The following is a 15,129-nucleotide window of genomic DNA, read 5'->3' as shown; positions in this document are numbered from 1 at the left end:
AAGGCTCCAGGGGCTGTAGTAACAGCCACAGTGCTCAGTCCGCTTGTACCCGACGCCTAGGACCAAGATGGCGGCCATAATCCCGAAACCCAGAGGCAGGCCGCAAACAAGTTTGCAGCGCATCAGAGAGTGTTCCCGACACAGCTCAGGGCCCTCTGATATAGAAGAGGCTCTTCTCAGGTAACCAGCAGCAGCGGATAAGCAGGTTCGGGCTCCTCAAGGCTGCCATGCCACCACTGCAGGGCAGGGTCATGATTAACTTTTATAGGGGCAGACCTCAGCTTCCATGTATCTTGCACAGAGGTTAGGCCACAGCTCTCTGGGGCGAGTGGAGAGACGGTCCTTCTCTGGACCTTTTGGGCCACATAAAGTGAAGTGGTGGGCTGGATTTGGCCCACGGGCCTTGAGTTTGGCACGTGTTTTATGAAGAGTCAGCATAAAATCAAGGATAGCCATACTCATCAATAGTACTATGCAAAAAGACGCTCGGCTTTGTCAGGCAAGTAGTAGTAGTTTTTGTCTTGTGTATTTGTTAAATGTTTTTGATAAACTTGTCTGTTTGTGTCTCGGATACATTACAGTAAACTTCACTAATTGGGTGTTTGCTATGTCTGTGTATGAGTCTGCTTGGCTATAAGCTCAGAAGATCATTCATGGTCTTTGGCAGTGACCACCACGACGGGCACATCATACGTCTGGAAGTTCATCCTCCCTGCCTCTTATCTGAGGATGTGAGGTTGGAGGAGTTTGGGCTATGCTGGTGGAAGGAGTTACAAGGAAAAAAGGGGGTAATCAGCCCTGCCCTTTTTCATCAGCCTCGATGAGGAACGGATGTCACGGTCACATGATCAGCAAATCTCGGCAAGGAAAACATCAGCCCCATGTAAGTAATTCAAACAATGCACTGGACTTCACTGCTTTTACCCAGAAACGCCCATTAACTCGAAATTTCCTAATAGGGTATTTGAAGATGGGTTTCCTAAACTCGACCATTCTTTTAAAGTCTTCTGTGATCGAGTGGCTGTTGGATTGCATCAACACTTTACATTTCATTCTCTACTCTAACTGGCACGGTATTAGATAAATGTTGGGATTTATGCAGACCGTCACATGTCTGCAGGCCTCTGAGCTCACATCGCCAGGCAGTTCCTGTATTCTGGGAATCACAGCATTTACACCAGGCATGGTACCGTGATCCGACATAGGAAACAATACATGTTCCAGAATGCAGTGCAGTACAGAACATTGCCCCACAGGAACTTAGCTGAGCCACTTGGAAGAGGTCTGTCAACACAGTGCTGACAGATTCTAGTAGCAACCAGCCGAATTGTTGCACTGTGTATCAAAATACACCTCACTGCTCGACATGGAAATAAGGGGGCGGTCCACTAATCCAAGGACCATCCAAGGACCACCACCCAGTTGTAGAAAACACCTTGAAGACGTGTCACACGTGGTAGATGGAGTAAGGGCTCTATTAGGGTGTGTTCACACGCTGCGGAAACGTTTACCATTAAAGTGAATGGGGTTAAAGCAAATCCAGTTCACACGTAGAGGGGAAGAAACGCTGTCGATTATCTGCTGTGGCTGTACTGTAAGTCTAACACGGATTTCTTGTGTTTCCTCTGTGTAAATTCTGCAGTAGAACCGCAGCGTTTCGACAGCGTGTGAACGCAGACTTACATGGCGCAATAATTGTTGGGTGTGAACGCAGCGACCGAACAATCAGCGATACAATAAACAAGGAAACATTCGTTTATTGTTCAGAATTCAGTTTCTGCAAGCATAAAAACTAAGCGACGATCGGCCCGTGTGAACAGGCAATCGTTCATCTATGAATGGCGACCTGTTTACTGCGAATGGAGGCGGGGTGGCCGGAACGATTCCTGTCCCGCGTCTCCTCCATTCACTGAGCGATGATAGTGAAAGCACAAGAGCAAATATCGTGGGGATGACTATCGGGCGCTCCTGACAATTGATCCGTGTAAAAGAGCCCCTAGTCTGACCAATTGTACAGATGTCCTCAGGATAAAAATGCCAATGAATTCCCAGGACAGAGTCTGATAAACGGCGTTGGCATTGGCATTGGTGAGCAGGTGGTGACACTTGGATTGGGTGGAGTGTTTCCCCTATTTCCTTGTCGAGCAGTAAGGTGTATCTTGCTATATCTTGATACATTGTCTGGAGACTTTGACTCGGGTTTTGCACCAACTCTGGGGATTTATTGCGTTTGCTCCTCTTCTTTATATAAGTGACTTTGCCCTACGACCGCCGTCACCGCTGCCCCGCGGGCTTCACTGCCGCCATATTCATATGTTTATTTCATGGATTATTCCACTGACATTTGAAGGGATTTGTGAGGAGATACAAACTATGTGGAATGAAGGGAGATGGAAACAGTTTATATATAAAGGACACCAAATAAATCCGCGATCGGCGAGAACAGAGAACTGCGGGAAACGTTTTACTGTCCTAATATGAGCATTTTATATCTTCCATTTGCAAAACTCTTCATGAGATTAAAACTGGGTGATTTTATGTCCCCCGTCCTGGAACACTCATCTCTGGTGTATTAAATACCGGACAATGAAAGGTGGAGGGTTGGGGGTGTAATCCATGCAGAGGTACCAACTAACAACCAACAGAGGCATAACTGGAAACCCTCCAGGACAGATAAAAAGCTAGAACTGTGCCCATTACTTAAAGGGGTTTTCTGAGAACCCCAACATTGTTGGCAATGGGGGGGACGGAGTATGGAATAAGATAAAAAGCCTACATACTCCCCTTCCACTGTATGCTGCAGCCAATGAGAGCCTGGCACGGATGTTATGGCGTCCCGTAACCCTCTCTCAAGGCTTCTACATTAGTGGACCTCCGAAGTGGCAATCCGATGCCATGGTGAGTATCGTACATTTATATCGTTTTGGTACGGGGAGCCCCAAACCATATAAAAATAATAACTATGATGTCAGAATCTGCACCCCCCTCGTTCTTTGCTGCTCACCATCTTCTATCTACTGTTTTATACTAGATGGACGTTTTGGTGACTGACGAGGTTTTTGAACATTTACAGATCGCCTGCAGACAGGAAAAGGGAAACTGCGAGCTGCTGGAAAATGAGGGAAATGCCACCTTCCTCTCATAGAATACAGAATAATAACCGCTGGAGGCCCCATCACAGAATCAGCTCAAAATCCAGGAAGAAAAAGCACTGCATGTCAACAGGTCCTTCGGGCGCTGCTCAATTCCATCCAGAGACTGAGCCATTCGGCCACGGGGATTCCCCTTTACTGCTCCTCGAATGGAGCAAGAAAGAGGAATCCCCAACGCAGGTGTGAAACCACCCTAATACAACGGTTCATGAGCGGAGGTAGCAGTCACACCCTCCCTACGAATAAAGATAGTAACATTATAAATGGTCCGTGGTGGATGGGAAGTCCTGTTACAGATTTTTCAATGGGCCAAATTACGCACTGGGCACGAGCATTACTATACCATGAGCGCTTGGCTCAACCACAGAGTACAGAAGAGCTACTCTGTTCTCTGACCCCCACAATATGTCAGGGTAACCCCCTTTATAAAGGATAATGGGGCGCACCTTAATCATTAGGCATGTTCTCTAGCTATGAGCTCCCAGAATTTCCTACCACCTTCCTTCCCTCCTCATCTTGTTGCCAGGCACGTCTCTGTACTCTGTGCCCTCTGGCAGGGGAGATAAGAGTCAGTTTCATTGTTAGAGGAAGAGATTGTACTTCACAGATGGGATATGATTTCATTATTCTCTCCGCTGGCAGCAAGCGCTTTCCCTCCTCCCCTTCCACTGGATCTCTGCTGCCTCCCCCTTGCCAGGATTCAAACTTTCCAGCAAACCCGCAGAACCAAGAGCCTTTTTTGGAGATGTGAGTCTGGGCGGGAGCAGAGCCCAAGGGAGCATGCAGGCCTGAGATCTTGGAGACAGAAGAGCTATAAGTGACAGCGTAAAGCCGTCCTACTAACAACTCTGTAGAACATTAACTCATTGGCAACCCTTCTGTAGACGTGTTGTTTCTACGTAGTCCTGGCACTTGTGCCACCCTAAGCCCAGCACAAAGGTTCAGCACAACTGAGGTTCCACGATGCAACTTTTTTGCAGGCTCACCATTGACTTTGGGGAAAGTAACTTAGCACAAAGGTTGCATTTTGCTACATCTAATCGATACATTGTGTTATGTCTAGAGGAATCCTGAGAGGCTGAAGCTTGGAGCGGTGATTCTCTATTTGGTGGTCTTTGAATCCTTGTGTTATGTGCCGCCCCCACAGGTTCCAGCTGTAGGCATAACACAGTATATAACGTTTGCTTGCGGCGCTTCTTTAACTGCAGAGGTTGTTCTCCATCACAGTGTATTGTATCACACGTTGTTCAGGTATAGCCAGGTGATATCAATCGCTCTATCATATGCTCTAACACATCAAAAATGGCAAACTGACTATGGCTGGGCTCACACGAGCGTAATTCGCTGCGCGATGCCCACAAGAGACACCCACGTGGCCATGACATTACGTACTTGCTGCGTGCCGCCACTTGTCAGGCACTATCTTGGCATGTGCGCAGGCGTAATACGCGCCAAGATAGAATATGATGCGATTTTTCTTGCACGCGTATTTTGCACAATTCATGTGAGCGGCAACATATAGCAGATTGGTACAGCGTATTACGTGCGCAAAACCTACGGGCATAATACGCTCTGTTAAAGCTTGGTCTAAAGGTCAAGAATGAATCATATATGTTATGACCTCATGGCTGATGGGGAAGCGTGTAATCAGTGGAACAGCCGTGTTTACGCTGAATAATTATTGCTCATATTCGCACAATTTGACGATAATTTGAATGATGATCATTCCATGTAAAAGGTCCCAAAGTTTGCAAATACTTATAAACCTGAGAGTAGCATCTCTGGTCCGAGTGAGATCGTATATTTGAGCACAGACGGGTGATGTGAGCAGAGCCCCCGGGCTTACCCCCCTGAGTAGAGCACACAGTAGTTACAGTAACAGCAAATGTTCCACCACGTCCCCCTCTCCTCCCTCCCGGGGGGAACACCTCTGTTTATGCCGCTCCTAAGCAACTACCCAAAATATGTTATGGGAGGGACACCCCATCTGAGGGGGAGTGTGGTAGGCACAGGATTACCTCTGGGCTTCCCCAGACTTGCTGTCAACACCCCCTCCTATATACACCCCCACACAGTTATATACAGCTTTGCATGGACATATGAAAATTATTAGTTACTGCAAGGAAAGGAATTCCTCCTGGAATGTTTGCCTAAAGCTGCTATTTACACGCCGGTAGTGAGTGGCACCCAACATTCTCAGGCCTGGCGCGTATCGTACAGAATACAGACCCAGTGCCCGAGCGCTGTGCGATGTGCGGGGCACCACACACTTACAGGTACCATTACACATGCACATAACAGGACATGCTGCCATATTTCCACTGCAAGAGAAAGGGCAGCCATATAAAAAGAGCTGCTGGATACCAAGGGTAGATTTCTGTGCGCGTCTTGTGCGTGTCGCAACGCAAAAAACTCACATGAGAATATACGGCCCAACTCACGTATAGAAAAAATTACTTCTTTTTCCATCAAACTTTCTATCCCTGGCCCGAAGAGAACTTGGGGACATCCCCCCCCCCCCCTTCATGCAAACAGTTAATGAGCTGCAGACGCAGCAAGATCCAGCAATGTAGATTACACAGAGACTTGATTCATGTCTGACACAACATTGTGGTCCATAGTAACAGAAGCCGGGACAGCTGGGGGACAATTAGAAATGTCCCAGGACTATCACAAAGTGCTGCCCTCTGTGCAGAGTGTACCAGTGCCAAGGTGCCCGCTTATGTGTTATAAGACAGTGTGCAATAGTGCCAAGCTCCCTCCTATCATCTAATAGTGCCAGGCTGCCCTCTTATACTATCAAACCTCATACAGATTATAGCAGTCCCGTTACGAATTCTTATACTTCGTGTAATAGTGCCTGGTTACCCCCCTTAGCCAAGGTGAAAAGCAGCTATAAAGAGGGTGTCTTACATTGGGGCACCTGCATTTGCTGCACATTACTGCCTGCATGTTGATTTCAATGTTAACCATCCAATGCTTCATGTGCCCTGTGGAGGCGCTGCAGGGAAACTGAACACTTGCTGCTGTCTTCCCCCACAGATTACAGCTAGAGGCCCCAATAATAGGACACCCTGTGATCAGCTTATTGTTAGGGCACCCTTCTAAAAAAATGATCTGAAACAGACCATCCCTTTAATGCAGGTGTGGTAACCAATCAATGGTGCATAGGGCATGATAAGCACTTACCTCCCTGCTGTGGGGTAATGCTAGATGGGCCCGCTTTACCAGCTGCTGCAGCAGGGGCAGGTAGTGTGTGACCAAGGAGGGCCAGAGAGGCCTGTATGAACTTAGGGACTGTACATCTGTATTAACGCTTGTGGCCGTACGGTCTGTTATCTGTTGTATGGAAAGTGTGAAGTGATGGCGGCTCCCATGGAGTGCAAATATGTCAATATGGATAGTAAAGTTGTTGTGCTGCAAGAAATTGAAGTTTGCTTCCAGCGGCCATCATTTTCACGTCATCTTGTAACCGCTCTTCTCTCCGTGCCATTAGTTGAGGAGCCATAGGTTGGAGACCACCGCTCTACATGCTGGGGGTCTAATAGCAGCACAATGCCCTACTTCATAGATATAGTTGGGCCCCATACATTTTATATATGTGCACCTATATATAAAGTTGCCCTCTGATAGTTTCTATAATGTCCGGGTCTTTTACTTCCCCTATTATATATGAACCCGCGCCCCGCTCGTGCCCCGGGTCAGTTTTGTCCTCTAGTTTATGACCTGTATCCGATGACAGGTAATCCCCAAGTATCTCATACAAAGGTACCGTGTCACCTAGGATCTCCCCAGGGCACGGCCGGCTTGCAGGCTCCCATTACTTGGTGTTTATATACCGCAGCCAGGCGGCAGAGAGCCAGGATCCGAGCTGTAGCCACTCCTAGGGAGAAGGGATATTTCCATAAACAATAGCCGATTATGTTTGGATCCCGCTGGCCTCTGCCCTTCCCTTCTCCAAGCACACAGGATGGGACGTCCTGCACTATGTCTGACCCGGCTCAGTGGATGCTCCCTTCATATTTACCTATTTCCTAGTCATAAGCTGCAAATGGAGCGTCAACTAAGTCAAAGCTGTAGAAGAGCGCTCCATGTGTTTAGGGGTCAGTCCATAAACCCGGTCAGGTTTCCTAGGGCAGTGTAGTATTGAGGGGCTCACACTGACCTCTTGGTTTTCCATGATTTGGTTCACTATTTCCATATAAAACATGGTAGCCAGGACTGATAGATGGAGTCATTGTGTCCTGCTCCCCCCACCCATCCATAGAGAAAGCCTGTGAGTCCTGCTTCCCCGGTGAGATGGTAAACAGTGCCCTGCACCCCAGGGGCGTAGCTAAAGGCTCATGGGACCGGGTGCAAAAGTTTATCTTGGGGCCCCCCAACTTCTCTTAACCCCTTAACGCAGAGGCGTAACTTGAAGCTCCTGGGCCCCAATGCAAAACCTGTAATAGAGCCCCCAATTATAATGCTTTATTTATAGTACTGGGCCCCCTAAGGCTCCTGGGCCCGGGTGCAACCACATCCCCTGCATCCCCTATAGTTACAGCAGTGCTGCACCCCATTACTCATAGGAGCAGCTCAACCGCTTGGTTCAGCAGTGCTAAGAGCCATAAGTTAAGCCCCGCCTCCTCTAGCTTCAAACCTGGCTAGGACTGGGACAGTGGGAGTAGAGACTGGCCATGCACCCGGAGTGGCAGGCATGTGTAAGCACTGTGAAGAGGCACTGAGGAGCCCCAGTTTGATTTGCTGATCCCCTACCAAAGAGTAGCGACAGGAAGTGGGGAAGAAAATAAGGGCTCAGAAGCACCGATGAGTGCAGGTTTAATCTATCAGTGGGCGGAGGAAGCAGGACTCACAGGCTTTCCTTATAAATGGGTGGGGGGAGCAAGACTCACAGGCTTTCCTTATAAATGGCTGGGGGGAGCAAGACTCACAGGCTTTCCTTATAAATGGCTGGGGGGAGCAAGACTCACAGGCTTTCCTTATAAATGGGTGGGGGGAGCAGGACTCACAAGCTTTCCTTATAAATGGGTGGGGGGAGCAGGACTCACAGGCTTTCCTTATAAATGGACGGGGGGAGCAGGACTCACAGGCTCTCTAGATTGGTGAGCGGAGGAAGCAGGACTCACAGGCTCTTTATGAGTCTTGAAAGAATTTAAAGAGCCTATGTCCCCCGAGCTCGGTGTGATTCAGGTATAGCCAAACCTGCTACAATGGGCCCCAGACTTCCAATTGAGAGACTGCAGGTGACATTTTTTAGTGCTCCTTCATTCTTAGAGGGTTCACATCATGGCTCCTTCTACTTGCTCCGGTCCATGACATCTCCATGCCTGTCTCACTGACATCTCAGAAGACGTCCTACAGTTTAGTTCAGTTATATTTTGAAGACTCGATTTACTCATCTTATTAACATTTTTACATTTTATTTGCCCCCTACTTTTGGAGGTCCCCTGATCCGGCGAGGACATGGCTTCAGTAGGGCTGTGCAGACTGACATTCTCAGTGTAGGGCCCATTTGGGCATGGGGTGTATTTGCTTCTCTAGATACAAAGTGATTGGCCAGGACTGAGGTAAAGGGATCATTGACCTCTGAGATGAGACGAGACAAGCGGCTCTGAAGTTCTCGTGTTCTTTGACTGCTTTCATGGCCCCAATATAAAGCCTTCCAATATTTATCTGCCTGGGAGGTATACAGTCTGAGTCCATGTATAGCACAGGGATATAATAACTTATTATGTATTGTGCTACATGTCATTAATCCATCAAACACTGTGGTCTAGTGAGAGGTTGTAGTCGCCATGTGTAAGACAGAACACTCACCTCGGCTCACCCGCTGCTTGGCCCCAGACAAGATGCCCGGAGTGTCTATTAGGCTGATGCTTTCCAAGACTTTGTTGGGTAGATGGGCACACATGAACCTGTCCAAAAGGAGCAGAAGACTGCTTAATGGAGATAAGAGCCATAGTAAAATAGTAATACAGATATACGGAACATGTGGGCTGCTATGGGGGCGGTTCTTGTGTAAAACAGAAGACACGGGGGTATGGCATTGGGAGCAATACAGTCAAGAATCATAGACATGGAGGGGAGGAGGGTTTAGAGCAGTGCTGGTCAGAATGGTTTTATCTCTTGGCACCCCTGCAAAAAACGAAATCTCTCTATTGTTCTAGTCTCTCTTTATCGTTCTCCTCTCACTTGCTTATTGTCTCTCTTGTTTTATCCTCCCCATTACCCCCCTGTTCCTTGTCTCTCCCGTTCCTTCCCGCCTTCTCTCTAGGTCTCTTTCTCTCGGTCCCATTCTATCTCTCCTGTTCTTTCTCTCCTGTTCTCTCTCTCTCTGTCTTTTGTTCTTTCTCCTCCCCATGGCATCCTCCGGGTTCCTCATGGCACCCCAGTGGGCCAAGGCACCCTGGGTAGGAATCACTATTTTAGAGGATGAAGTAGAAACCAGTTGTATTTACTGTTATGTATGGTCATTGACCAGGTGACCAAATAAAGGTGCACACAGCTTTCAAAATGGCTGACAATAATTGTAACTTCTTATTTTTCAGTTACTCAGGAGCACAACATGTAAGATTATATCTAAATTCACATTTCTAGAATTATTATTACCTGGTGGTTGAGGAACTTATTGTGTTATTCCTAGTAAGCTCCTCAGGGGCGGAGCCCTAATGCAAGAATTTAAATAACTACAGATAGAAAATCCCGGTGTCATGCCCCGCCCCCGAGGACTCTGCACTAGGCATAACACTGTGTTTTGTCCTGATAAGATAATGAGGCCAATAAGTGGAAGGAAGATATCTATCAGACAGGGGAATCTTCTTGTGATGAATCATCTAGGATTGAACCACTAGTTTTTGACCACCTAAAGGAGTTACAAAAACACAGCTGCTTTCCTAAAGAAGCAGAGCCACTCTTATCCATGGGCTGTGTGTGATGGTGATGCCCAGCCTCATTAAAATAAATAGGGCTGAGTTGCGATACCACTATATTTGTGGTCGTTGTACCGTTACTTCATAAATCCCTCAGATTGGATACGTTGATGGTCTTACATAAGCAGGGGATGTTTATAAACCACTCTGGGTGCATACATGTATAAGGAAGCCATTCCCACCAACATAAACAGCGACATGCTAATAATACTCTAGATCCTGTCATCGAGGAAATGTCCAGGAGGTGCTGGAAGGGATGTTCCTCTTAAAGCTCACCTTACATTTATATCTGTCAGCATGAGCTCTTCATCATAATCCTCATCATCCCCTGAGGTTCTCCTCTGTGTAGAAGAGTCGGTGTATCTCCTGCATGTATCCCCTTCTCTGTATGTGAAGTATTAAAATATGAAAAACCCACAATAGTTGGAACTGGGGCCATGTTTTACCAATGTAATGGCACATGGATGCATCAACCCTTCTACTGTATAATGAGCGGCACCCCGACTCTCTACAGGCACATTGGGGATCCAATACAGTCACTTACTGTCAGCAGCAAATGCCGAATCTTATTTATTATTAGAGGGGTGTTCCAATGTTACAAGTGCTGGCATATCGCACCATCACTTTATGGTTGGTCAGTGATCAACCACAGGGACCCCCCTCGTCCTGAGATTTGGAGGTCCCATTAGTCCCACTCCCGGTCACTGCTGCATCGCCACACCGACTAGACTGAATTGAGCGCTGAGTGCGCATGCACAGTGCCACCTCACTTATTTCAATGGGACTGATGGACTCTTGACTCTCTCATGATGCCAACAGTCCGGGCAGTTAAGGATTGGGCAGTTGTATTTACCTGCCCGATCATTTCTTTCCTGGGAGATAAGCTGCTGCCAGAGGCGTCTGCCAACAACTTTCACTAAATACTAAACACATACACACTCCATCAATTGTGCATTTTATGGGGTGTGGAGTGATCTAGCTGTCAGCCATACAAGTGTTCAGCCAACAGCTATCTAATGGGTGGGGAGCCTAAGTGTCCCATCCACTCGCTTATGCAGGGAACTGCGGCACTATCCCATTCCACTGAATGTGGTCAACTGCAATTCCCTGCACAGCCAGCGTGCAAGGACCAAAGGGGGGCACAGCACTAAATTATAATGGCAGCCCCTTCATTGTCATGAGCGTTGGCTTCCCAAAGGTTAGACCCTCACAATTATAACATGATGGCATATCCTAGCAATATACCATGACTTTATAACATGCGATTACACCTTTAAAAAGGTTAGTAGGATCGGAAAAACATGGCTGCTCTCTTCCAGAAACAGCGCCACTCCTGGCCATGGGTTGTGTCTGGTATTGCAGATCAACTTCATTAAAGAGAATGTGGCTTTGCTGCAATACCACACATTACCTGAGAACAGGTATTGCACTGTTTTAGGAAATAGGCAGCCATGTTCTTTTAACCCGGTAGAAGCTGTAGGGTAAGTGAGAGTCTACCAATCCTGTTTACTGCATTTCCTGTATAGTGCAGGGGAAACAGTATATGGAGAATGCAGAATTAGTGAATGGGAATCAGGTAATATTTGCTTGTAGCTGTATAGTGGGCCACCACAATGAATCTATACTGTGGGCCATGGGCCCCCCGGTCCGACACTGCGCTCAGCCATTTCAGGGGTTTATCTCATTCACTTACCTGTTCAGAAAAGTGTTCCCAAAAGGGTTGAGTTTGCGGAATGGTTTATTGGGGTCTACCATCAGTGCATTCCCCGGGATGACCCCCTCGGTTTCTCCATGCATGACGGCGATAAACGAGTCGGTGGTGGGCTCAGGTCCAATGCGACTCCCTGGGATGTCTTGCTCTAGGAGATACTTAATGAAGGTGGTCTTCCCAGTGGAATATTGCCCCATGACCAGCACCATGGGCTTGTTGTCAAAGTCAGCATCTTCCAATGCCGGAGAATGGAAGTCGTGGAACCTGTAGTAATCTTCGACTGGTTTCAGCTTCTTCTTGTACAAGTCTTTGAGCCCCTCGGTGACTGTATGGATGACTTCTGGGTGCTTCTTGTTCCTCTCGTTCTTCTTCATCCAGCTGAACATTTTCACAGTTGTCTTTTTTCACAAAGTTTTTGTTTTTTCTTCACTTCACCTGCAGGTTTGTGGATCACTATGAGGAGTCACTCTGGTTTCTTTATGTTTTTCTTCTATCTAGTCCTCCTCCACTTCTTAGTCTGCCTCCTTCTCTTGTCTTGAGATGTCAGTCTGAAGCTAAACCCCAAAAAAACGTAACAACAGAACTAGGAAAAAAAGGGCAGGCAGAAACAGGGTGTGTGCAAAAGAGGCAGGAGGGAATAGTAGGGTGGGGAGTTTAGGACCACCTTTAGGATTCAATAGAGAATGTTAATAGGTCACTTATAGAAAATCTCACTTTTCCAAGCCCCCAACTGAAGATCATGCCAAAAAACACAGTGGAAAACAGCTGTACTTGGAGAATGTATGAGTTATTCCGAAGGGGGGATATTCCACTCCCTGGGTGCCCACCCCACTACAGGAATGTCCTGCGCTGCTCTGATTGCCATGCTAGAGAACATAAGTGTTTTATGCCACCTACTGGGAGAAATGAAGTGACGCAAGTAGGCTGCGAGAAAAGGGGTAAAGTAAGAGGGCTGCAGTATACCCTAATACAAACAGTCTGCTTTATGTGCCATGTTGTGCCATCTCGTCTGCGGGTCGTTAAAGGGCCATACACAGCTTAATACGATATCTTATCTGAACCATTATATGCACTATTATTGCACAAGGCTTTTGTTGTATCATAACTGATGATTATGTGATATGGATGTAGAGGGGGTTACAACCAATGAAAACATTTCCTATTGTTGAAGTCATAGTTAACCCTTTAATGCAATTTCTGAAATTTTCCTTTTTTGTTTTGCAGGAGCAATAATTTTTTTTTGCTTTTCTGCCGACAAGGGCCTTTTTTTGTGTAATAAGCTGTATTTCCACTGGTGCTCTTTAATGTAGCATATAATGCATTGAAAAACTTCTAAAATGTTTAAGTGGGTTGAAATAGAAAAAAAAACATAATTGCATCACCGTTTTTTGGGTTTTGTCTTTATGGTGTTTATGATGCAGCAAAAATGACTTTATTTTGCAGGTCAGTACGAATGTGGCGACAACGAAGACATCCGTCTGTTCGTATTATTACTTTATAGAAATAAAATGACCTTATTTAAAATAATAGTAATAATTCTGTCCTCATCTTCTCAGTCGCGGAGCTTCATTTCTCCATTAAGGAGGCCGTGCCGTTACTTGGTTTTTGCGACGTGACCTGTAGTTTTTATTTGTATTATTTTGGGATACATAGAATTATTTGATCCATTTGTGCCCCAGCCGTGCATCTCCCCTTCATCCCCACCTGATCACTGCAGCCAATGGGAAGTACCATGCAATTCTCCGTAGAGAAATACACAAAGTGCAGTAATGTATGATGGTCAGTGGAGGCCGCCCTTATATCATGCAAGGAAACGTCATTTGAGCCCCTTCCATGGCTCCCACGTTAAATTCCTCAGTCCCATCACAAGAACCATCACAAGTCTATACAACAACAGTAAATACATCAATTCTGCACAAGAATTCACCATACGAATTCTTCAGTAGTGTAGCATTGTGGCGGACCCCTACATCACGCTGGAGGGTTGACTGATCTTCCTCCGATTGGGTAGGAGGGTGGCTAGCTTCACACCGCTCTGTGGCCTCATGGTACTGTAGTGCAAGCTTCTCCATCCATATAGGTCTCACTGATGTTGTCGGTGGGGTCCACATCTCTTCAGATAAGTCAAACTCTGGCTCAACCATAGGTTGAGGTATTACCTCTTGGGGACACAACCTTCCCAGAACTGACAGGGATCAGCATGTTCCGATGCAAGCTTTGAGGCCATGCACCAGGACTGTCTGACTGTACCGCATACACAGGTCCATAGAGGAAGTCCCATCTCAATACTCTGTAAGGTTCTACTTCCCATCTCTCGCTTAGCTTTCCTTTCAGATGTTTCTCTTGGACCAGTACTCGCTCTCCCGACTGCAGTGACGTTTCTTGCACCGCAGTTCTGCCCGCATGTGATTTCTCTTTGTCTCTTGCAGTCTTTGTCCTGTGAGCCATCAGATTGTTTGTAACCGATGCCAGAGCTCACCTCCCAAGACATTACAGTTCCTGCAGTTAAATCCTTCGGTTGTTTAAGATTCTACTTTCATACTAGAGGCCTGTGGACGTCCCAACCTCTTCAGATGTTCATTACAGATGGCAATGTACATGATACCATCATTCAAATAAATTAGAGTTGCTTCAAAATTTAAGTCCCTCAAGCACTTTTCCATTAGTTGCTAGAAGGTTTCCCGGTGCATTGGTCAACCCGAACGGCATGTGATTGAATTCATACAGCCCCATGGGTAGGATGAACTCTGTTTTGGGTTTTCCTTTTCTGCGATCGGCACCTGCCAATATCCACTGATGAGATCAAGGATCAAAGATTCAAAAATACTTGGCCTTTCCCGAGGCGGACATGGACTCTTCAATCCCTGGTAACAGATAGGAATCCCCAGATAGTGAGCCATTAATAGAAACTTAGCAAAGGATTGACCAGGACCTACTCACATAGAATATGGCCAAGGAGCACACTGCGTAACCCAAGGATAAACTGATCTCTCAAGACTTGATCCATCGGACCCATGGTACTCATCCCGGCCCATATATGTTGACTTTGATTTCTTGAAGAGTGTTGGCATTCAGTGTTATGTTCTCTTCTTCTCTTCGGACGCTGGTGAGGACTCGAGCACTAACATTTCTGGCACTTGCTGCTTCTCTATAAACATCCTCAAGTAGCTTGATAATGGCGTCCACAGACTGGTGCTTACATTCGGGCTGCAAGAGAACAGTTATTCTTGCATCCCCTTCCAATGCATACAAGGCCAGCTCTGGGGCTACATTGTAGAAACGAATAACACTTCTGAGCCTAGCTACAGTCTCTGAGCATTATCTTATGCCTGTC

At 46.7% G+C, this 15,129-nt stretch overlaps 1 protein-coding gene across 1 annotated transcript in view; it reads right to left on the bottom strand.

The window, feature by feature from the left end:
* Positions 1-12,554, bottom strand: part of EHD2 (EH domain containing 2) — a 28,996-nt gene extending 16,442 nt beyond the window's left edge. Inside the window, exons 1-2 of the mRNA XM_066581985.1 lie at positions 11,778-12,554; positions 8,973-9,070 (exon numbers count right to left, since the gene is read on the bottom strand). Of these exons, the coding sequence (XP_066438082.1) occupies positions 8,973-9,070; positions 11,778-12,181 (502 nt within the window). The 5' untranslated portion in view covers positions 12,182-12,554. The remainder of the gene's footprint in view (positions 1-8,972; positions 9,071-11,777) is intronic.
* Between the last annotated feature and the right edge of the window lie 2,575 nt (positions 12,555-15,129).

Source organism: Eleutherodactylus coqui, chromosome 10, assembly GCF_035609145.1.
Source record: "Eleutherodactylus coqui strain aEleCoq1 chromosome 10, aEleCoq1.hap1, whole genome shotgun sequence".
In the NCBI taxonomy this organism is placed as follows: Eukaryota; Metazoa; Chordata; class Amphibia; order Anura; family Eleutherodactylidae; genus Eleutherodactylus; species Eleutherodactylus coqui.
The sequence above is the reverse complement of the archived record's forward strand: the minus strand, read 5'-3'. Positions and strand labels throughout refer to the sequence as shown.